General features: G+C 35.9%; 4 protein-coding genes and 1 non-coding gene across 7 annotated transcripts; 1 reads left to right on the top strand and 4 right to left on the bottom strand.

The window, feature by feature from the left end:
- Positions 1-33: 33 nt before the first annotated feature.
- LOC140989945 (protein SEH1-like) lies at positions 34-4969 on the bottom strand. 2 transcript variants are annotated; one of them, XM_073459497.1, is made up of 8 exons: positions 4631-4969; positions 3694-3805; positions 3371-3471; positions 2635-2712; positions 1851-2006; positions 1352-1467; positions 884-1005; positions 34-486 (listed from the first exon to the last, which is right to left on the bottom strand). In XM_073459497.1, exons 1-8 carry the CDS (start codon positions 4787-4789, stop codon positions 431-433), a joined length of 900 nt encoding a protein of 299 aa, XP_073315598.1. In that variant the 5' UTR covers positions 4790-4969; the 3' UTR covers positions 34-430. The 2 variants fall into 2 exon arrangements, with proteins under 2 accessions (XP_073315598.1, XP_073315597.1); XM_073459496.1 differs by having other exon boundaries at positions 42-486; positions 879-1005; positions 4631-4965.
- Positions 3027-3140, bottom strand: LOC140990775 (small nucleolar RNA snoR104). The gene has a single exon (XR_012177701.1). It is a non-coding gene; the product is annotated as a small nucleolar RNA snoR104 (small nucleolar RNA).
- A 4101-nt stretch (positions 4970-9070) lies between the features above and the next one.
- On the top strand, positions 9071-10991 carry LOC140990273 (6-phosphogluconate dehydrogenase, decarboxylating 3, chloroplastic-like). The gene has a single exon (XM_073459882.1). It carries the CDS (start codon positions 9369-9371, stop codon positions 10845-10847), a length of 1479 nt encoding a protein of 492 aa, XP_073315983.1. The 5' UTR covers positions 9071-9368; the 3' UTR covers positions 10848-10991.
- An 841-nt stretch (positions 10992-11832) lies between these two features.
- Positions 11833-15672, bottom strand: LOC140989910 (BTB/POZ domain-containing protein POB1-like). 2 transcript variants are annotated; one of them, XM_073459440.1, is made up of 6 exons: positions 15269-15672; positions 14313-14474; positions 13953-14071; positions 13806-13869; positions 13158-13437; positions 11833-12849 (listed from the first exon to the last, which is right to left on the bottom strand). In XM_073459440.1, exons 1-6 carry the CDS (start codon positions 15468-15470, stop codon positions 12018-12020), a joined length of 1659 nt encoding a protein of 552 aa, XP_073315541.1. In that variant the 5' UTR covers positions 15471-15672; the 3' UTR covers positions 11833-12017. The 2 variants fall into 2 exon arrangements, with proteins under 2 accessions (XP_073315541.1, XP_073315542.1); XM_073459441.1 differs by having other exon boundaries at positions 13953-14062.
- Positions 15673-16956: 1284 nt separating this feature from the next.
- Positions 16957-22143, bottom strand: LOC140989973 (cation/H(+) antiporter 18-like). Its single transcript, XM_073459553.1, has 4 exons — positions 22016-22143; positions 20249-20491; positions 18443-19444; positions 16957-18353 (listed from the first exon to the last, which is right to left on the bottom strand). The coding sequence occupies exons 2-4, from the start codon at positions 20441-20443 to the stop codon at positions 17151-17153; spliced, it is 2400 nt and encodes a 799-aa protein (XP_073315654.1). The 5' UTR covers positions 20444-20491; positions 22016-22143; the 3' UTR covers positions 16957-17150.
- Between the last annotated feature and the right edge of the window lie 859 nt (positions 22144-23002).

Below are 23002 nucleotides of genomic sequence, written 5' to 3'. Positions count from 1 at the left end.
GATTAGTATATCATAATCAGTAGATACAAGTTCCATGAATTATATCCGAATTCAAAGAAATAATATTTGTTACAACTAGTTGACTCTTGCCGATTCATATGGTGCCAAGCGGTTATCATCGATATAAACTGTTCCAACACTCGAGCTAGTTGGTTGGTTAGTGCTACAAGGAACATAGGGAGAAGTAATCACATTTAAATAAATACATGCCAATAATTTTGCTGGAGAATTCAACAAGCAAAGTCGCCCTCCAAACAAGCAATGGGGTGTGTGCTGTTGTATATCGTCAGCGAAAAGCGGCCATTTCCAGAATTCAAACGAGCAAAATTAACTTGTGGGCAAAACGGAGCAAAATTAACTTTCAGGTGCCAAAACGGCTTGCTCGTGCCAAACTCCATTCAAATTTGCCTGCCACAATCTGACTACACCATCAGTTCCAGTAGTAGCCAGTGTCATTCCGCTCATGTCCCATTCCATCTGCCATACCTATCAAGCAAATATATTGTTTTGCATAATCACGTGTAAAGTAAATATAGTTATCCTGTTCCCTCAAAAACCAGCTCTTTTTTCGATCAATTTCATGCAAGCACCTAGAGGTCGATTAGGACGCCTAGAAAAGCGTAGAATCCTAATGTTTAGGTTGCCCTCTGCAAGATTTGGTGCCCTATATTCTAATCAAAATATTGGTCACATCAAGTCATCAACCGTTTGAAAAGAGACTTGAATTGTCTTAGGGGAAACACAAATTGAGCATTCAAAAATCATACTCTCGAGGAAATAAAGGGGGCGAACTATCAGCAGCTCAATGTTTAATGAATACCAACTAGATCAGTAATACACCTAGTAGAAGATACATGAATATATGGGTGAGCAAATACCTCACCATCATGGCCATGGAGCATTGAAACTTGATTCACCGAAAGCCTCCCATCAGCATCAGGGTTTAATCCTATGTGCCAGAGTCCGATTCCCTTTTGAGTTGCCACAGCAATCAGTTCATAAGGCCTAGAGAGAGAGAAATAAGAATCGTCGTATCATTCATTGTATGTCATGATCTTCAGCATTCACTTTTCGAATACGTTTATGTTTGTACAAATCTGTCATGGAGAACAGTCCTGCCGCGTTATGGGGTTTAAAATTTGAGCCCAATGCATGCAATTTGCAAAACAGTTCTTTGTGCTTGGAAAATAGGCATAACCAAGTACGGTCAGACCAGAACCACTGCTTATTATCCCGTCAAGTGTTAAATAAATCCCGAGATCAAAATTCATATACGTGAAAGCTTATCTATATAGCATCACAGAAACTCAATTTCCAAGACAAAGGGAAGAATAATATAGAAATGTTATACCTGCCTATGTTAGGTGCCCAAGCAACTGCATAGACCTCCTCATCACTTTTGTCCTCTGGCATGGAAAGTTCTGCAACTGGAAGCCATCTTTGATGATCCTGATCATACTCCCAGACCTGTTAAAAACTATAATATGACTTGGGGATGGAAAGTTCTGCGACTGGAAGCCATCTTCTAGCAGAGACGTAAGATTGAAGAAGCTAAAGAGAATTCAGACTGTCACAACATAGCTAAAATATTCATTGTGGTGTCGACGTGTAAAAAATGTTACTGCATAAGCAGTTCTATAATTTAATAGTTCTTTACAGGAAAGAAATCCTAAACCTCAAATAATTATCTGAGTGTATTAAAAACTGAACATAAGATCCTTGCAACGAAATATTATCTCCCTGATCATAACGTACTATTTACTGTATCAAAATTTCCTAACTATTTGATTTTCTGTCAAGCAAGTTCAATGCAGTTTGAATTCAAGGAGAAAATGATGAAGGCTATGTACCTTAGGGGAGTTTAACGATGGCATATTAGAGCTATAGCCCAAAACAAAGATTGACTGCTGGACTTCACTTTTTAGTGGATTCCAAGAGATGGAAGCAGACAGGCATGAAGCATTACCAAACTTGGACACCACATCAACTACGTTTTGAAATTCAGCCTACAAAGAAACAATAAAAGATCAAATTGGTCTATTGTTAAAAAATATTCCCTATCCAGTTCGTGGAAAACAGAACTAAGACTACCACCACTAGGAAATGGCAGATGAGTCCATGAAACTAAGTATACACAAAATGTTTCTCTTCTAACATTAACAGTGAGCACAAATGACTTGGTGATGGCTTTTGCTCCGTCCATTTTATCTAGATTAGAGTTCCAAAAAGATCAAAAGGCTACATGGGATGAAACTTCTTTCCAAATCTTTTTGAACAACAATAAATAATGAATAGTTATATTTTTCAAAACACTACCAAACATTACCAAAATTTCCCATTACATGGATATGGAACACACAACTAAAGGCAATAAACCACATAGAGACGGCCCAAATTATGCAAAGAAAAATAGATTACAAAAATGTAAAGACAAGCACTTGTACCATGAGTTTATACATCTAAATGTAAAATACAGAAAGATAATGATTGGTTAAATGAAGGTGATTAAAAGATGCAAACGAAACAACTGTACAGTTCATAATAAACAATGCTATGTCCAGCTCACACAGTATGCCTACAAACTGCAAAGTGAAGCAAAAACAGATTAATAACAATGATAACCAAAGGGAGGACCTGAAGTTGCCACTTCTCCAAATCAAGCATATCGAGTAGCTCATAGATTTTTACTTGACCATCTGCAAATGCAGCAACCTGGAAAGGAGGTAATTACAGCTAAACCTACAAACATTCCAACTTATAGAATATGTGTTCACATCATGAGATCATGTTTCGTTTTCAAAGTGAATATATTCTGGAACAGAAGTTATTTTTCTTTAAAATAATCGATACAAAGTAGTCCATAACCTTCGTTTATGCTTGTTCACATGAAGAAAATTGTTTCCCATCTCAATCTAAATGTTTTTTACTCTTACAGACTAAAGGAAAAACATACTGGCGCGAGTAATGAATCTGAAACAATAAAAAAAAAACCTTTTTCCCATTATATTAATATATGTACATATAATTCATGTGCCTCATTTTTGACTTTCAAAGTTTACTTTAGGCACTGCAAGGAACAACGATGAGGTTCAATTTAGGAAGATTGTATCGGTTAACATCTCAGCTTCTAGATGCTTCCCTTCTTTCCTTCCAATCTATTTTTCCCATCCTTCCTTCGCATCTATCCATTCGAAGAAAAATTCCAGCACAAGAATTTATAGAATTTAGTTTTTTTTTAAAAATATATATATAGTACTATGTTTAAGTTGAAGCAAAGAGAAGTCAAAATTTTCTTGGCCTTTGTGAGCCATGCCAGTTGTTTCCAAGCACCATAAAGTGCTACATGTAAGAAACTAATAACAAGTCTCACCAATTTCAAACTTGTATGACAACCACCGAATTGAGCATCTAGAACTTGGCTCGTGTTTCTTTCAAAGGATTTACGCAGCTTCCACTGATTGCCTTCAGTATCTAGCAGATGGAAAATTAAAAATGCATAGTATTTAGATCAATAAGATGTTGTAAAACAAAAAATGCACATAAAATATGTCAGCAATCGGTCACCAACAGAAGTTAGAACACGATTAGACAAGTTGTGATCCAAATCTAACATAACCAGCAACGTAAGCCTAAATCAATTCCAGAATTCTATGATTTCCCTCATCTGAAGGAATAAAAACACGGAGCGAGTACCTTCGGCAACTTCCTCCCACAAAGACAAAGTTCCACTGGCACCAACGCATGCAACTGCATCCCCAAATTCTGGTGGAACCCAGACCACTTTCAAGATGCTGCCTTCTTGAACCTAATCGAAAATCAACATCATATCACACTCAAATTCATCAAAATTTATGAATATGATACAACTTACGGCAGACTTAAAAATATTCAGTCAAGATGACAACTTAATATACAATCATGGGCGTGAATTTTAATATATAGATAACAGCTGGCATATTTATGGGGTACTCCGCCAAGCCTGCCCCTGTAAATAGGATGAACTTTTTACATATTTCTGTCAGGTTATAAGCCCAAGAAGAGAACCCAAAGCCCCAAACCCAAAATGCTAGTCTTTCAGGTGCAAGAGCTCCTCAAGCTACGAACTATTCCAATATTTGTTGTAGAGCGCGTGTGGTATATGCTACATTGCCCACCAATCCAACCCCTTGAGAAGCTGATACTGACAGCAGCCAACATTGTACAATCTTCATTCACTTATCAAGAATCAGTACATATAATGCAATCTAAAATTGTAATGTGAACGAAGGCCACATTACCACAACTAACCCGATTATAGTCCGTTCCCACATCATCACTTGCTAGTTACACCACGTAGAATCTCACCAATATAAGTCCATATATCCAACCGGACATCTCATACCAAAAGACAAGACAAACTATCTGTGCGGTACACTTATCATTCGACCTCATTCGGTTATGGAGCCAGCCAACTTGGTAAATTTAATGATTTCACGTCGTAAACAGTAAACCTGACTCTCCCGGGTCTCGACACTCAATGTTAAGCCAAACTCGCATAAATCAAAGAACACTCTTCCAATTGCACACTGAAGCAGAAGGCAGGAGAAAACAGAAAAACAATTTTCGTAGCAAGAAATGAAGATGATTTCACCTTAAATCTGGAGGTGCAATTGAAAACGGAAGACACTGCATCAGCTGAATCATAAATGAACAATGTACCATCATTCAAACCAGCAGCCAATCTCTGACCACAGTAGTTCCACGCAGTGCATGTCGTCCCCTTGTCGAGGGTCAAAATGTGTTTATCCATCTCTTTATCTCGCTTTCTACAAGACTGTGAACTTGGATTCTGTATCTGCTGATGCTTGTTTTTAGATGTAAAAAAGGAATCTTTGTGATCAATTGATACCTCTGGAAACCCTAATGGCCCAATTCGTTTACACTATTTAAGTCAATTTACTCAATTGAGTTTGGCTAAATATTAGAGTACCGTGTGGTATGATGGAATGAAATTGAATTTAGAATTGAATGATAATGGAATAATAGACATATTACATTCAAAAAAAAAAATTTCATATAACCGTCGGTCGATATTTATAGATTATATAACATCAAAATCTCAAAAAATTTAAGACAACGTTTAAAAAAAAACTGAATTTATATAAACTCAACGTCTCAAAAAGATCATATACAAATATTCGAAAGTGATAATTAAGTAGATTAGGCATCGAATATTCTAATTTGTTTAGATTTTTATTTATTTTGCCGGTCAGTAAATTTTACTTGATCGTTTTCCGATCGGTAGAAAGCTTTCTGTCCGCAATCAAGTTTAGCTGACCTTAATCGTCCGACTACGATAGATTCATGTTCACAGATTATGCTCAACTTTGTTTCTCCGTTGTTCAATTCGAACACAAGATAGGTTTTTTCTTTGAATGCTATTTTGGTTTTTTATATTCAAAATTAATTTGATTTTTCACTTACGATTCGTTAAGCAACTTCACATGACAAGCCTCCAGCAACGTTGGACCAGATTAGCTTTCCAATAGATTATCCCAGTCCATATCATCGGTTGGGTTGTTCGGGTTAGGCCCGGATCTATATTTAATTTGTCATTGAACATGTCCATACAAACCCGATTCTTTATATATAAAAAATCCTGGTAGCGGGGCGACCCGAGAAGTGGGAAAAAGTCATCCCCTCGTAGCTATCTCTGACCCGGGGTCAATCTTTCCCGGCACATCCGAGTAATAAATCTAAAACAAGAAAAAAATGAGAAAAAAAAAAATAAAATTGTTGTGAAAAAGTAAAAATTTACGGTAAAAAAGTAAAAATCTCAAACTCTCAAAATTATCACACTACACACTTTATAATATTTTTCTCTCAACTCAATTGTGATTTTCTTCACAAATGAGAGATCTATTTATAGAAAATTTTTACAAATAATCCAAAAATAAAATACATCATTACCTACATCATCACACACTAATTTTCAATATTCAACACCTAATTTTACCTAATTTTCAACATTCAACATTCACATTTTCAACACAAATATTTAACACATTTTTAAATAATTTTTCAACACTCCCCCTTGTGATGATGATCATAATGATTGTATACATTACGTGTTTTTATACTGCCTCGTTAAAAACCTTACTAGGAAAAACCCATTGGGATAAAAACCATAGTAAGGGAAAAAGAGTGCAGTCACGTAAACTCCCCCTCATGTTGACACGAACAATTCTTCACAAATTTCGTAGATTGCGCATCCCAATATTATATATGTGCTTTCTGAATATTGTCGTAGGAAGTGCCTTTGTGAAGAGATCTGATGAGTTTTCACTTGATTGAATGTGACGAACATCAATACATTTATTCTTCTCAAGCTCCTTGGTGAATGCGAAGAACTTAGGAGGAATATGTTTAGTTCTGTCGCTTTTTATGTATCCTTCTTTCATTTGAGCAACACATGCAGCATTATCTTCATATAGTATCACAGGCTTCTCGTCGAATGATAATCCGCATGAGATTTGGATATGTTGAGTCATTGATTTTAACCACACACATTCACGGCTTGCTTCATGTAGTGCAATAATCTCGGCATGATTTGATGAAGTTGTTACAAGTGTTTGTTTCTGTGAACGCCAAGAAATTGCAGTGCCTCCACGAGTAAATACATATCCAGTTTGAGAACGTGCTTTGTGTGGATCAGATAAGTATCCAGCATCGGCATAACCAATTATACTTGGATTAGCATCTTTTGAATACAAAAGTCCCAAGTCTGTCGTTCCTCGTAGATAACGGAATATATGTTTAATTCCGTTCCAATGTCTCTTTGTTGGATATGTGCTAAATCTTGCCAATAAATTTACGGCAAAAGATATATCAGGCCTTGTACAATTTGTAAGATACATAAGGGCACCGATAGCACTTAGATATGGTACTTCTGGACCAAGAATATCTTCATCATCTTCACATGGACGGAATGGATCCTTTTCTATGTTTAATGATCTAACAACCATTGGAGTACTTAAAGGATTTGATTTGTCCATATTAAAACGTTTAAGGATCTTTTCTGTATAATTTGTCTGGTGAACAAATATTCCACATTCTTTTTGTTCAATTTGTAAACCCAGACAATACTTGGTTTTTCCAAGATCCTTCATTTCAAATTCTTCTTTCAAGTATGACACAACTTCTTGAATTTCCTTATTTGTTCCAATGATGTTTAAATCATCAACATATACAGCAATAATTACGCATCCGGATGTTGTTTTCTTAATGAAAACACAAGGGCATATTGAATTATTTACATATCCCTTTTTCATCAAGTGATCACTTAGCCTATTATACCACATTCTGCCGGATTGCTTCAACCCATATAATGATCTTAGTAATTTCACAGAATAACATTCTCTGGGTTTTGAACTTTGTGCTTCAGGCATCTTAAATCCTTCAGGGATTTTCATATATATATTACTATCAAGTGATCCATATAAGTAGGCTGTAACAACATCCATAAGACGCATTTCTAAATTTTCAGATACTGCCAAGCTAATCAAATACCGAAACGTAATTGCATCCATCACAGGAGAATACGTTTCTTCATAATCAATTCCAGGCCTTTGAGAAAAACCTTGTGCAACAAGTCGAGCTTTATATCTTACTATTTCATTTTTCTCATTTCGCTTTCGAATAAAAACCCATTTGTATCCAACAGGTTTTACACCTTCAGGTGTAAGGACTATAGGTCCAAAAACATTACGTTTATTTAGCGAATCCAATTCAACCTGGATGGCATCTTTCCATTTTATCCAATCCTGCCGATTTTTACATNTATATATATAGAATCATTCTCCAAATTACTTCTTAATTATTTTAAATATAAAAAGTTTTAAAACACATATTTATTTTTAAAACAAATTTTAAATATTTTATAAAACTATTTAATAAATAATTGTCAAAACAGAACCGAAGTTTTTTGAACGACTAGCACGTACTTTTTGCCCAAAGTCAATCTAGAAATATTAGTTATGAAATTAGAGTAGGTCTGAGACGGTCTACTCTTAGCATAAAAAGTAATACTTTTTCATGGATGATCCAGATAAGAGATCCGTCTCAAAAAATATGACTCGTGAGACCGTCTCACACAAGTTTTTGCCATGAAATTATTATGTTACTTGTCATGAAAAAACTAGATAAATTAGTGAATACAACTTAAATTTGAGATAACATTTAGATATATTTATTCAACATTGTTGTATGACAATACAACATGATTATAATTATTCAAATTTTAACGATAATAAATTTTTTAGTTTAGATAAAGAACATTTTTTTTATTTCAGTATATTCATGATATTTATATCATTGTAATACGGTCTCTGCTGGGAATCAGTATTAACATTTTTTTTTTTAATTTCAGTATATTCATGACATTTCAGTATATTCCACTGCTTTTGTGCTCGAATGGGTTTGATGAAGAAGAGAGCCAAATTATGATTGACTAAAATCCCGCGGGCCGGTAGTCTGTGTTTGGAATGAAAAGACACCGAATGGTTTCTTGGCTTGGATGGATATAAATTCATGCTAATAATTTCCCCTATTTTTTGTTTTTTGAAATATTATTTTACTGTAATAAATTTTATTTTTTTTTGAAATTAATGTCTTTCTAGATTCGGAAGTCAATTTCGAAACTTAAAAAAAAAAACACAAATAATTTCGAAAAATCATAAAGTGTGAAATTTAATGAAATAGGTTTCATAATGTAACAACAGATTGATTTCCAGTGTTTAAGAAAATACTCGTGATGGTCAAATAACATTTTTGAAAAATAATGTTATCAGACGTCAACATATATATTTTTGGTTTCATCTATCCTTTTACTCGAGTTCTATGATAACTAAATTAGAAATATATTTTATTATATCAGACGTTAAATATAACCAAACGATAGACGTAGAGGAAGGAAACTCGTCATTTTCCTCTTAATCCACCTTAATTTAATCACGCACGCACACACACAAATAAATAAATAAATAAATATATATATATATATTTTTTTTTTCTTTTTTGACTAAAAAAATGTCCCTTGTCGCACACCAAAAGATGTATTCCTTTGCAAACCAACCAAACATGTCCCAGCACCGTGTTGGTGCCGCGAAACGACGACGTTTGGAGCACCCTAGGAGTCATCGAACCGTTGGCGTCGACCATTCCGCCACCCCAAAGCTTAATCATTTAAACTACGTAATCCGGCTGCTGTTGTATTTGCTCAGCCATTGTTAGCGTCTCAGCATTGTTCTGTGCTTTTGTCTCTCCATTTTCGAGAAGCCAACGTTTTACCTCCGCTATAGCTGATTTCTCGAGAAATTAACAACGGAACAATGGAAGCAGCAGCCACGCTGTCTCAAATCGGGCTTGCGGGCCTCGCAGTAATGGGTCAAAACTTGGCACTAAACATCGCGGAGAAAGGCTTCCCGATTTCTGTCTACAATCGGACGACGTCCAAAGTCGACGAAACTATAGATCGAGCTCACCGGGAAGGAAACCTTCCTCTCTTCGGCCAGGACAATCCCAAAGATTTCGTCCTTTCTATTAAAAAGCCCAGGTCCGTGATCATTCTTGTCAAAGCTGGAGCCCCTGTTGACCAGACCATTGCTGCTCTGTCTGCATACATGGAGCCCGGTGATACGATCATCGATGGGGGTAATGAGTGGTATGAAAACACTGAACGCCGTATTTCAGAGGTTTCTGATAAGGGTTTGCTTTATCTTGGGATGGGAGTTTCTGGGGGTGAAGACGGGGCACGAAATGGGCCTTCTTTGATGCCAGGAGGGTCCCACCGGGCCTATTTGAATATTCATCACATTCTTGATAAGGTCGCCGCGCAGGTGGATGATGGCCCTTGTGTTACTTACATTGGCGAAGGGGGGTCGGGGAATTTTGTGAAGATGGTGCATAATGGGATTGAGTACGGTGATATGCAGCTGATTTCTGAAGCCTATGATGTGCTGAAGAACGTTGGGGGACTGGGGAATGAGGAGTTAGCGGGGATTTTTTATGATTGGAATAGGGGGGAGTTGGAGAGTTTCTTGGTTGAGATTACGGCAGATATCTTTAAGGTGGAGGATGAGGAGACTGGCGTTGGGTATTTGGTGGATAAGATTTTGGACAAGACTGGGATGAAAGGAACTGGGAAATGGACGGTTCAGCAGGCCGCTGAGCTGTCCATCGCAGCTCCCACGATTGCTGCTTCCTTGGATTGTAGGTATATGAGTGGTTTAAAGGAGGAGAGGGAGGCAGCTGCAGAGATTTTCGAGAAAGAAGGGTTGAAGGAGGAGATGGTTAATAATGTGGCTGTAGTGGATAAGAAAAGGTTGATTGACGATGTTCGGCAGGCTCTTTACGCGTCCAAGATTTGTAGCTACGCCCAAGGGATGAATTTGTTGAAGTCAAAGAGTGCGGAGAAAGGATGGGGTTTGAACTTGGGGGAGTTGGCGAGGATTTGGAAAGGTGGGTGCATCATCAGGGCAGTTTTCTTGGATAGGATTAAGCAAGCTTATCAGAGGAATCCGGGGCTGGCCAATTTGTTGGTGGACCCCGAATTTGCAAGGGAAATGGTGCAGAGACAGGCGGCATGGAGGAGAGTCGTGGGGTTGGCAATTCAGAAGGGAATTAGTGTCCCCGGGATGTCTGCGAGTTTGCAATATTTTGATACTTATAGGCGTAGTAGACTGCCTGCCAACCTTGTGCAGGCTCAGAGGGATTATTTTGGGGCGCATACCTATGAGAGGATCGATCGCCCTGGATCATACCACACCGAGTGGTCCAAGCTTGCTCGAAAGACCAGAGTGGCTAGGTAGAGGTTTGGTTTCGTGGCTAGAATTTGGTGGTTGAAGTTATACCATTGATTTTCTAGAGGGATATATTTCACTTTGAGCTATATTATCGTTAATTTTCTTGCTTTCTCAATGTTAATAAATGGAGCAATACCTATTTTAGCATCATATTCCACACTGCCATTTTGATGTTCTGCGTTGATGTGCCTGAATAATAAAAAGAGGGAAAAAAAAATAAAATTATGAAGATTTTTTGGAAGGCAATTACAAATCAGCGACACCTTTAAAAAAATGTATAAACTCTATTATTATTTTTATGTTCGGCTATTTAGCTATATATATTATGATAGAAAATCGATGTAGAATAAACTATAATCATATCATATCCAAGACAAAATTATTTTCAAACCAAAGCATTCGAGATAATTCTCAGAAAACTTATTTAAAAAAATGGCATCTATTTTTTTTATTTGCTAAAAAAAATTCATATATAAATTTAATTTCAAATATATTATTCATTAAACCTCATAAATGATTAGAGTATAGAGTATAATATATAACATAACTTCCCTAGTGTGTGTGTGTATATATAAGTAAGAGTGGGTCTCATGTGAGACCGTCTCACGGATCTTAATCTGTGAGACGGGTCAACTTTATCCATATTCACAATATAAAGTAATACTCTTAGCATAAAAAGTAATATTTTTTCATGGATGACCCAAATAAGAGATCCGTCTCACAAATATGACCCGTGAGACCGTCTCACACAAGTTTTTGTCTATAAGTAATATAGTATATAAGTAACATAGGGTACGCAACTACATATTAATTGCATGCAATTGCGGAGACATTCATTTTACTGGGAAAAAACTACGAACTTGGAAGAAAATTCCCATATAGACGGCCTAAATCATATTTTACTATGGAAATTTTTAAATAAGAGGATGGACCGGCCTTACTCACCATCATGCCTCCGTCATTGTATACATGACATGAATGACCTAAAGGATGAAAACAAAATCAAATGAAAGCTACCTCAAATGGTTATGTACAAGTTCCAACAAAGTTATCTCAAACATTATCCCAAGCAGACTGAGCTGAATTTAGCATTTCAACATCAGGCATACAAAATTGCAACCCGATCTGTTTTGACTCGAAAAACAGTGTCGATCAAATTGATAAACAAAGCTTTCCTCATATATTATCAAGAAATACTCGTGGTTTGATAGTCAGTTCAGCCCTTAGATGGAGAATCCCATTGATGAAAAAAGGGCTGTTGTCCGCTATGAAAGCCGTCCATGGAACGCCAAATAAGTTTCGGTATCCTACAGCCTTTCCTCCAGTAAAGTTGTAATTTCCTTTATACTTGCTCACAAACTCCTCTGAGGGCTTTGTTCTGGAAGCGAACTCGTAGTCAACTGTGAAGGTGTCTGATCCCTTCTCTTGCATGCCTAAAAACAGTCCGAAACAATGGAAAGAACTCTGTTGGTCCATATTGCAATGGGCCGACAAGAAAAATCCTTGCCCTCCCAAGTGAAAAGCTTGGGAGTAGACTCGACCAGAAGGGAAGAGATTTGCACACTCCTCTCGCTTTAGATCCAGATACACCATACACTGTTGACGAGGTAACTCAAATTCAACAACCTTGACGGGTCGGTATTTATATGCACGCTCTGCAAAACGGCGGAATGAAGCATTGCCCTCTGCCACAAGAGTACGTTGCCGGTATGGAGCTTCTGCCTTGAAAAAGAGGGAATCTAGTACGACCTTGGAAGTAAGTTCAGGATCAAAGTCGCTGCAAGTTAGGACTTTTCTCAGCTTTCGGCAACTCATGCATGGAAAACGAATCAGGCGAATGAGACGTGTGCTCAATATTTCACGTCGTTCCTCCAGCTTTGGGTAATGTATTCGAGCCCACTTCAGCACAAAATCTAAGATAGCATCCTCCGAAGCTACCTGAAGATCATCACTGGCCAGAATTACCTCAATACCAGATAAAGGCAGGTTGAGCACTTCTTCTTGAAACCTGGTAATTGCAAAAATAGCCTCTTCAGGCAGTAAAACCTTAAAACGAAAAAAAGAAAGCCCTGAACAATCCAAGGAAAACTAATTAAGAGTAGAGAAACATTATTTCTTTTCCTGGCCTCGCAGTCTAAGCTAATCGGATTTTATTGTTGAAGAGAAAATGAATAACTTGAATATTTTAAGATAGAGAGAAACCAAATCACTACTTTAATCGGTGGCAAAGAAATTGCAAATCAAACATAAAGAAAGACAATAGTCAACCACAGACGAGAAAAACAAATATCCTTAATACAATAGCCAGGAGCTTACTTGCTCATGTCCTTGAAGCGTTCAGCAAGAAATTGCTTGGCAGCATCTGTAAGTGGCTGAACTGTATCAGCCATCAAAACAGTCGAAGGAAGATCCAAATAAAGCAATGCTGATTCACAAGTCATTGGCAAGTTTCGTAATAGACGGCTGCAATATCTCATACATGATGCAACCTCATATTTGTCAGCAGCCATCAACACATCCAACAAAGCGGACGGTGTTGTTCTTGTTAAAGAATTGCTATACATAAAATTTAGCAAATCCATGAGGGCAGCTTCCTCTGCTCGCCGAAGTGGGACCCAAACAATAGGAAAGTTCAGCATATACATTGGAATCATACATGACAAGAAAGCAATAACGTCACGCAAATGAACTTCAAGGACAATGTTTACTACCATTTGAATTGGAAAATATTGTTGCAACTGAATTGATTTATATGTTCAAAAGATTATGTAAAATGATATACAAGTGCTTCATCCGGTTCCAAAATGTACACAATTTCACAAAGCCCTATGTGAACAGTGAACACAATCAAAGTACTAGATATACTGAACACTTGAAGTTCAAAGAATTTTAATGTTATGGTCCAAGTCAATCTAATTACCAAAAATAAGAAGCAATAAATACTTGATGTGCATCAATGTTTACCAGAGGCATGGATCCGTAGAGTTACACGTCGCTGCTCTGACTCTCTCATACCATTTGAGAACAACTATAAAGAAACAAACAATGAAAATATAAATATAAAATACAAAATCAACAAGAAAACAACAGAATGCATTGTCGACGACCTACCTTGTAAAAGAATGGACTCTTTGCTGCCAAAATAGGAGAGCTAATGTGGATGGTCTTCACTACGATGGCTGAGTAGTCCATTCCAGAAGATGTTTCAATGACCTGTGTTGCTTCATTAACTAGAAGTGTCAGATAGATTTGTCAAATAGTTGAAATCATGGTCTACATAATTCCAATTTTAATGTGACACTGAAATCTCAAAATAATATATCAAAACCGAGTTGAGCAGAGGAGTAAAACCATTTTGTAATGTTCATGACAAATCGTAAAGGAATTTTTGAGAATCTAATCATCCATGAAAAATTTTAAGACCAACATGAGATTGGAACAACAAAAGAGCAACTCCAAATGAGGAAATACTTGTCATATCGGGCTGGTGATTTGTAGTCAGTGTCACATTTACAGGTGGCTCCTCTATCATTGCCACAGCTTCCTCTACGTTTTCATAAGTAACACCATCTTCCATATCTGGGATATTGCAACTCAATATCTGTTCTTCACGTTGCACTGTCAACTCTAAAGCTGAGATCAATGGATCACAATTAATAATAAAAACTTGGTAACCTCAAAGATAACACAGCTAAGTCGCGAATATGAAACCATAAATATTTACATTTCTAAACATAAAACTTTGGAACAGCCGAACAGGAATACATACGATGGATATGGCAGGAGCCAAAAGTTAAATTAATACAGGGAACACGCATATCAAAACTGTTACTTTTGGCTGAATAGCCCCAGCATCCAGTGCCCCAGACCCTAGTGGTCCATCCTTGATCATAAACAAACTCAGAAAACTTCATAGAAATGGTAAAGCTTCTTTGCAGTCTATGAACAAAACATTATTCTACAACTTCGTTAAAAAACTTCCACGACCATGAATAACACGACTGAAATAAAAAGATTCTATTTCTAATTCAGTTTCACGCAACATTCAACTCTACAAACACCATGAAAGCCCATAAATCCACATTCAGCAATCGTCAATGATTCCCCCACAATATTAAAAAATTAATCTAAAATACTAAAATAACTCTCCAAAAATAAATCCCATGTACCAAAAAACCCAAAAAAAAAAAAAACATGCACAATCACAAGACCTCTGAACCGAACCCTAAAGCCCCACAAAACTTCAGAGTTTACCTCATCACAAGCTAGAAAGAGAACAACCTTAGAGAAACAAAATTAACCATATATAATGTAATGCAATAAAACAAAATGCATCACAACCAAAATTACCTTATTATAGATGCACATAACCATAAAATCCAAATTTATTCAAATTACCCACAATATAAAAGAGAAAAAAAGTATACCATTGAGCTGATCATCGCGACGCCGCTTCCGGTTACGCGCCCAATCAGCGAGGCTATCATCGGGGCCGGGTTTGGATCCGGGCACATCGAGTAAGATCTCAATCCGAAGAACCCTATCAGAGAAATTGATGTCATTGAACGCAAAAGCAAAGTCCGACGAGTTTTCCGGCGACCCACTTTCGAACGAACCGCCCGATTCCATAACAATTATATTCGTATTTATTTTTTAATTAGCCCAAAATTACAAGACCCTATACACCTATATAGTCGAATATCTCTGAATGAACACAAATGGGCACGGATTTTGCCAGTTTTTTCGAGAAGCTGGCGATTTGGGCACAAGAAAACACGGAGAAAAAGACAGACGCAACGGAAAGTTTTGGAAAAGAAGTCATTTAGGTTTTGTATTTGTAGGTTTTATTTTATCTTTATTTTTTTGTTTTCGTTGACATTATTTTAAAATCCCATTTCTTCATTACTAATTCTATTAAGAAAATAACCTAAGAATAAAAACAACCAGTTTTTTCGTTCATTACAATTTGGAAAAACTGCGCTTTTGGTTTTGTATATTTACTTCTTTAATATCTATTATGATATTAAATTTGGGTTAGTTTCTATCATTCGAATTTTGGAATTCGTAATCGTTTTTTATCCAACACGTCAATCAATATCACGTTAGAGAACAAAATAAAATTGAAAAAAAATATTTATAAAATATTAATGTTAAAATTTGAAAGCATAAAAAACCTGAATTGCAACCAATACAATTTACCAAACAATTTATTGTAGACAGCTTTTCGTTCATTACAATTTATTATTTATGTCAGCTAAAATATCGTTGAGTATGTCTTTTGTGAGACGGTCTCACGAATCTTTATTTGTGAGACGGGTCAACCCTACCGATATTCACAATAAAAAAATAATAGTTTTTCGTTGATAACCCAAATAAGATATCCGTCTCACAAAATATGTTCCGTGAGACCGTCTCACACAAGTTTTTGCCAATGTCGTTTTAGCCTCCTAGTTTATAGCAATTTCACCAATTTTTACTCATTTTCATCAATTTCACATTTGTTTAACTTTTATTTATTTTTTTTTGTCATTATAAAAATTACATCCTAATTATTTTTTATACATTTTAATTTTGCACGCATCTTATCTTATTATTATTCGAACACCATTAAGTTTATTCATCTTACTAAATAATTGCTTTTTGCATTTTTCTAATTCTAATTAAAACTTATATGCATGTATTACAATTTTAATTATTAAATGGATTATTAATTGTTTTGTAAAAATCAAATGTAACATACAAAAAAAGGAAAGTTATGAATTTCCTATTCAATAGATACTTGAAAATTCCAAAAAATCAAAAACCCAAAAACTTCATCTTATTTTAATAGGATAGGCTAAGAAATATCTTCAGGCTATATTTCCAGTGAGGAGCCTGACGGTTCTTGCCAATCTTGGTAGGGCTTGAATTGGTTCCAAGAGCTCTTAAAAAGACTGGGAAGAAGGCACTAAGCATTGCCCTTACTGGAATCAGCGTCCCCTTCATTATGGGAATCGGGAACTCTGTGAAGACCGTGAAATTCACATATATATAGCTCGAAAAATTCAAGCCATGTGCATGTATGAAATTCGAAATTTCAAACCAAAGAATCAACTACATTTCGAAATTTGAAGGCTAGACATACATGCATAATATAACCGCCATTAAGTCCTTTCGTTTCTGAGTTTGTAATAAAAATAATGCAAATCAAAAAACAGTAAAGGACACAAAATACCCATGATAAATCAAACTTTCTAATTGGATAGTCTTCGTTTTTGTTTTCAATCTTAGTATTGGCTTCAATAACACATCATTCTTGTTATCAAGACTTTAGTCAGTACATTCCCCCATATCTTCTGCCTGGAGTGAACTCAACGAGTCTCCAGTTAACTTGCTACGATACTGCTGAACAACGAGAACAGAAGCTGTGGTAAAAAAATCTGCAGAAATCAACAAATTTCCAACCGGACCGAGTTCTGGGCATTCCCCTTTCTTGTCAAGAGCTTCCACCAGTTGACCTTCGGACATTCTTCCAACAAGAAACAGATTACAACGGCTGTGTGTTCGAATCGAACTAACCATTTCTGTGGCGTCCCTTACCACGTTATCTTCAAATTTGATTGAATCATTGCTTGATACTCTTTCCTTCAATTCTTTAAGAAATTCTTCATCCGGTTTAGTTTCTTCACCATGATGATCACTGTTCATATCAAGTTGGATGCTGTCTCCAATTACATTGGGGTCTATGATGAACCGAACAACATTTAGAGTAATCCCAGGGTGCTCGGCCATTAGTGCACCGTATGAAAGAGATTCACGATCATCTTGTCCGCCAAAGAACAAGACCGTGATGACATAAGCAACGTTGCTTGCCGATACGTGGGATAAGCCACCGAGCCCACGATCAACTAGAATGGCAACAGAACAAGGGGCATTCTCAAGAACCCTCTTGTTTACGTATCTTAAATCACCTCGTGTCGTCTCCAAATGTCCATCTAACCTTGGGTGCTTATGGAATGGAAGGATGATTATTGCCAGCCTTTTCCTTAGAGCGCTCTTGCATATGTCAACGTGCATACTGGACATTGCAGAGATTGCAGTTGCTGGTCGCACAGAGACTTGGCTAAGATGCTGGAATGCCTCAAAGGCAACGACAATTTTATTCTTATCAGAATCGTGACCCTTTCTCCAAAAGGGCATTCCATTATTTCGTGCCTTATGGGCCATTAAGATGGCAGACGATCTTTCAGAAAGCTCCATTAGGTGCATCGCGTAAACATGAAGGCCCCCTCTTTTTCCTGTACCCCGTGAAATTTCCATGAGATTGATCAATGTGGGAATGTTATTTGTACTGTGGAAACAGGCCAACATTCGCAGTTGAGTGCTTGATTCCTTCCTCTGAACTGTTCTGTGCTTGTACTCTGATTTAGTTATATTGGCTGGCTTGTAAATGGTTATAACAAGAGGAGTTGTTATAAACGTCGTGAATAGGGCCATTAAAACCATGATGGCAAATGTTTGATCGTTCAAGACCTACACAGTCAAAATAGGACAAATATATATGACCAACAATCAAGAAACTAAAAAAGAGAGTGGATAACTGTGATGGAATGGCAGTTTACCCCTCTGTCTTTACCGATGTTAAGAACAATAAGCTCGACTAAACCTTTAGTGTTCATCAGGAAACCAAGGGTTAGTGCCTCTCTAAATGGAACTTTGCAGCAGAGTGAAACACAGACCGTGCCCACAATCTTCCCAAAACAGGCTGTTAATATGATCAAAATAAGAAGGCCCCAAGACTGAGCTCCTTGAATGGTGGCTACGTTTGTCTTGAGCCCACTCGACACAAAGTACAGAGGAAGAAAAAGACCGGAAACTAGGTCCTCGAGTTTTTCCACAAGGGACACGGAAAAAGGCGCCTCTTTTGGAACGAGAACTCCGAGCACAAAAGCACCGAAAAGAGCGTGTATTCCAATGGTATCTGTGACAAATCCAGCAGCCAAAACGGCAGTCAATGTAGCACAGACATATATCTCGTCCACTGGCTCGCCTTCAGCGCAACGCTGTGCCATCCATTTAAAAACACGAGGGGCCACATATATGCAGAGCATAACGAAACCAGAACCACACAAGAACACCCATATTGAAACAACAGGAGAACGGCCTGTGCCAGATAGAGCGATCGCTAGAGCAAGTAGAATCCATGCCGCCATATCATTGATGGCAGCGGCTGACATGGCCATTCTACCAACATCAGTGGTTAAAAGCTTGAGCTCAGCCAGAATACGAGCCAACACAGGAAAGGCGGTGATCGAGAGGGCCACTCCCATGAACACGAGAAATGGGCCTTCGCTTGTACCTTTTGATATGGTGTCTCTGAGTACAAATGAGGTCCCGATTCCTAAAACAAATGGAAGACAAATTCCTGCCACCGCGATGCTTAACGCTTTTTTCCCAGTTCGCCGAAGAGCCTTTGGGTCAAGTTCAAGGCCTACTAAGAACAAAAAAAATAGGAGACCGAGGTTTGCAAGGGTGTCCAAAACTGTAAGGCTTCTAGGTGGAAAAATAGTATTAAGATACTTATGGTTGCGGCCGAAAGCTGATGGCCCTAGCAAAATCCCTCCCTGCCAACAGAGTGCCGTAAAAGTGTCATAAACCAAATTCTTACCATCATTCACAAAATGATTTCTGTAAACGCATTTTCCCAAATATAATTGTTTTCTGTGAAGTTAATTTCAATATCGTTGACAGAAAAAATCATAATTTCATTGCCGATGAATTTTTTTGCTCCTAAAACTTGCATGGATTACAAAATAATGGCAATTGAGGAAAGGAAGAAAGATATATATGTATAGCAAAAATATTTGGAGACAAAATATATACATAAATCAACAAATACAGGTGCAACGTCGCAAAATTAGTTCGAAAAATACAGCAGCAGGTGCTAAAGAAGACCCATAAATTTAACAATAATTGATTGCAATTCAGATGTCAAGGTCAGTTGATACAATATTATTTTTCCAACGCAACCTCAATCAAAAACTGAACAATCTCTGGGAAATAAAAAATATTGATCCATGATTATGTAGATGGGAATGTTGTTTTATTTAGCAAAGATAGGTAGCTATGATACTTTAATTAATGGCGTCTTCTGGTGGAATAAACATCACCCTCAGAGGGAATTTGGGTCCTGATGTCAAAATATTTCCCATAAAGGCAAATAAGGTAAACAAGATTGTAAAGGGGTCCATCCCCACTTTGTTAAGTTACTGGTGAGAACACTATCAAAGCAACAGTTTTACTACAAAATTGGCTGAATAAGTAGTTATCTAAAATTTTGAACTCTAAAACTTCTTCCCTAAAGCAGAGAAACACGCAAGCAGTAGTCTAATAACAAAAATTGCAAACGAAGGAAACCAAAAACTCACTATGATTTCAGCAATGACGCGTGGCTGTCTTAGCGGCCTTAGAATATATGCAAGTACTCGTGTGAGCACAACCACAAGGCATATCTGCACGATCACAAGCGGAACTGCAAAATGCAGAGGATCGTCCCCTTGGAAGATCCCATTAGAGGTGGCCTTCATCGGTGGTGGACATTTGACTGTTGAATTAGAAGCCATTTACAAGGGGAAAATTAACGAAGAACTGCAAATTTCCCTGCTTCAAACCTGCGTGCACAATACCGACAAAATCCAGATATGAAGACGACTGATTTAAAAGAACATCTTACCGATATCCAAACCAAATGATTCACAAAAGCGACAATCTTATAATCCCCACCTTTCCTTCGATTTCATAAAATTACATTTGATGAGATTTCTTGAAAAAGAATTTTAAAATGAGATTATATTCGAAGGGATTTAATATAACTAAATGAAATCTCGATAAAAATGAAAAGATTTTATAGAATTTGAATCACATGAACAAATAATAAGTTTTTTTTTGAGAAGCGTCAATTTTGTTCATACTTATTTATGAAATCGTTTCACAAAAATTTTCGAGTTTTACAAAATGATTTTTTTCCAAAACTAATTAAATATATTGTTTTTAAAATTTAAATATCATTTATAAAAAAATAATATATTTAAGTCACACATATTCTATCGTACAATTGAAAAAATTATTTTGGAATTATTTTAAAAATTATGAATTTTTTTTAATGATTCTCGATTATTTTTTAATACTAAAAACTTAATTTATCATAATTCGATATTATATCATTTGTTTTTTTAAAAAAAACATTTTATTATTAAAACATTTATTTAATATAAAATATATTTTTCTTATATTTATAAATCATTTTTTGTGTGTATTATATACAAACAACATGCAGGTATTAAATATTATTAATAAAAACGATATTTAAAAAATAATAAATAAAAACAAAGTGTTTAAATATCAAATAATATTAATTTTATTAATCAGCCAAACATTTCCCATTTTTTAATTTAACAAACATAGTGTTAACATTCGATTTGACTCGGAATCCTTGTTCACATACATACATCTTCCTACAAGCAACCTAATCCATGATAAACCACAAAGATTCAACTTTTATATGCAATAGGACTTTGGCAACTGACACCACTCTTCTAAGTTCTTTTCGATTTATGAGTAGGTCTCTTGTGAAACGGTCTCACGGATCTTTATCTATGAGACAGGTCAACCTTACTATATTCACAATAAAAAATAATATTTTTAGCATAAAAAGTAATATTTTTTCATGGATAACCCAAATAAAATATCCGTCTCACAAAATACGACCCGTGAGATCATCTCACACATGTTTTTGTCTCGATTTATAAAATAAGTTATCAAACTGATTACAATATAGAAAAGCTTATGATTGTCAAATTTCCCGATATTTAATCTATCATGAAGCTTATATTTACAATAAGTAATAATTTTAACATTAAGAAATATATATACAAAATGACTCGTAAGATCGGCTAACAAATTTTTTTTGTCTATTTGTGTGTTACACATATCAACTTCAAGAAACATAGTAGGAACGAAAACAGATGAAATGGACTTTTCATCGAACTTTTCAAAAGCTGACCATTTCCCATGTGCAAATAGATTTCAGATGAGCGCCAAACCTTAGAAAATGCATAAATTTTTGCTGTGATTCATCGCAAATTCGAGGGGGAAAAAATTCCATAAAGATCATCAATCAGTGGGATCAGACAAACCTGAATATATAGGAGAAGTTTGCTGTGAGAAAGATCGCGGTAACACCAACATTTACGCATCTCTTCCAAAGTCAATACTTTTTTTCAGAATCTTTGCAGATTTTGAGAATGGATGTCAGAGAAAGAATGGCGGCCCTGCAACTGAAGACTTGCTTATTTGTAGACACGGAAACTATAATTTATACAAAATACCCGTTTCAAGAAATATTCACAAATATCCCCTCAATTAATCGATTATTCCATTCTAGCTCCAAATTTTTTAATCTAGTAAAAATATATAATCGTGCACATGAAATCTTTTTTTATTATGACTTTTTTATATAGATAAATTACTGGTTTACTTCTCATATCGATAAAAATTAGTTGAGAAAAATATGAAAACATATATATACATNTACCTATATATAATGGACTAACTATATCGATCAAGCATATGTATTGTTCGGCCAATACTGTGGTACACTTTCTTGCTCATAGAGCATTCAATAAGGCTTCCCATTTACTTTGGCTAGATGGAAATATTCCATCTTGACTTTCTTGTATTGTAACTTGGGATTTATCGATTTGATGGTACGAATGTTTAACTTTTTTTTAAAAAAATTATATATAGTATAGATATAATCATTTGTTGGCTTTGACTAAATAAATAAATGAATATTATTGTATAAAATCTATACACGTTGAGAACTAAATGATGGATATCGCAAAGTTACTTAAAATTATGGGTCGCAAAGCAATTATTTCCCATTTGAACTTTTTAAAAAATATAGTTCACTGATGTAATAACTTTGAATGAGTGGATCATGTGAATTTAAAATCCAAAGTCAAAACTTTTGGCAACTGAATAATTGAGAAATTCATCCACGTCTAGATTATATAATTAGTTACTCTATGATAATGTTCTAACAAAGATGTGATAATAAAAAAATAATATTTAATTTTATTGATAACGTAATTGAAATTTACATGACTTAAGATTTTCATTGA

Source organism: Primulina huaijiensis, chromosome 12, assembly GCF_012295235.1.
Source record: "Primulina huaijiensis isolate GDHJ02 chromosome 12, ASM1229523v2, whole genome shotgun sequence".
Classification (NCBI taxonomy): domain Eukaryota; kingdom Viridiplantae; phylum Streptophyta; class Magnoliopsida; order Lamiales; family Gesneriaceae; genus Primulina; species Primulina huaijiensis.
Note: the sequence above shows the minus strand (reverse complement) of the source record. Positions and strands in the feature narration are given on the sequence as shown.

Excerpts from the sequence above, each read along its gene's own strand:
- LOC140989945 (XM_073459496.1), bottom strand. The coding sequence starts at position 4,789 with ATGGATAAACACATTTTGACCCTCGACAAGGGGACGACATGCACTGCG. Across the intron at positions 1,468-1,850 it reads CATCGTTAAACTCCCCTAAG|GTCTGGGAGTATGATCAGGA; the intron begins GTACATAGCCTT and ends AGTTTTTAACAG. Across the intron at positions 1,006-1,351 it reads TGGGCACCTAACATAGGCAG|GCCTTATGAACTGATTGCTG; the intron begins GTATAACATTTC and ends CTCTCTCTCTAG.
- LOC140990273 (XM_073459882.1), top strand. The coding sequence starts at position 9,369 with ATGGAAGCAGCAGCCACGCTGTCTCAAATCGGGCTTGCGGGCCTCGCA.
- LOC140989910 (XM_073459440.1), bottom strand. The coding sequence starts at position 15,470 with ATGGAATCGGGCGGTTCGTTCGAAAGTGGGTCGCCGGAAAACTCGTCG. Across the intron at positions 14,475-15,268 it reads TCGCGATGATCAGCTCAATG|CTTTAGAGTTGACAGTGCAA; the intron begins GTATACTTTTTT and ends CATTGATCTCAG. Across the intron at positions 12,850-13,157 it reads CGCTTCAAGGACATGAGCAA|GTTTCAAGAAGAAGTGCTCA; the intron begins GTAAGCTCCTGG and ends TGCAATTACCAG.
- LOC140989973 (XM_073459553.1), bottom strand. The coding sequence starts at position 20,443 with ATGGCTTCTAATTCAACAGTCAAATGTCCACCACCGATGAAGGCCACC. Across the intron at positions 19,445-20,248 it reads GCGTCATTGCTGAAATCATA|GGAGGGATTTTGCTAGGGCC; the intron begins GTGAGTTTTTGG and ends CTCTGTTGGCAG. Across the intron at positions 18,354-18,442 it reads ACATCGGTAAAGACAGAGGG|GTCTTGAACGATCAAACATT; the intron begins GTAAACTGCCAT and ends TTGACTGTGTAG.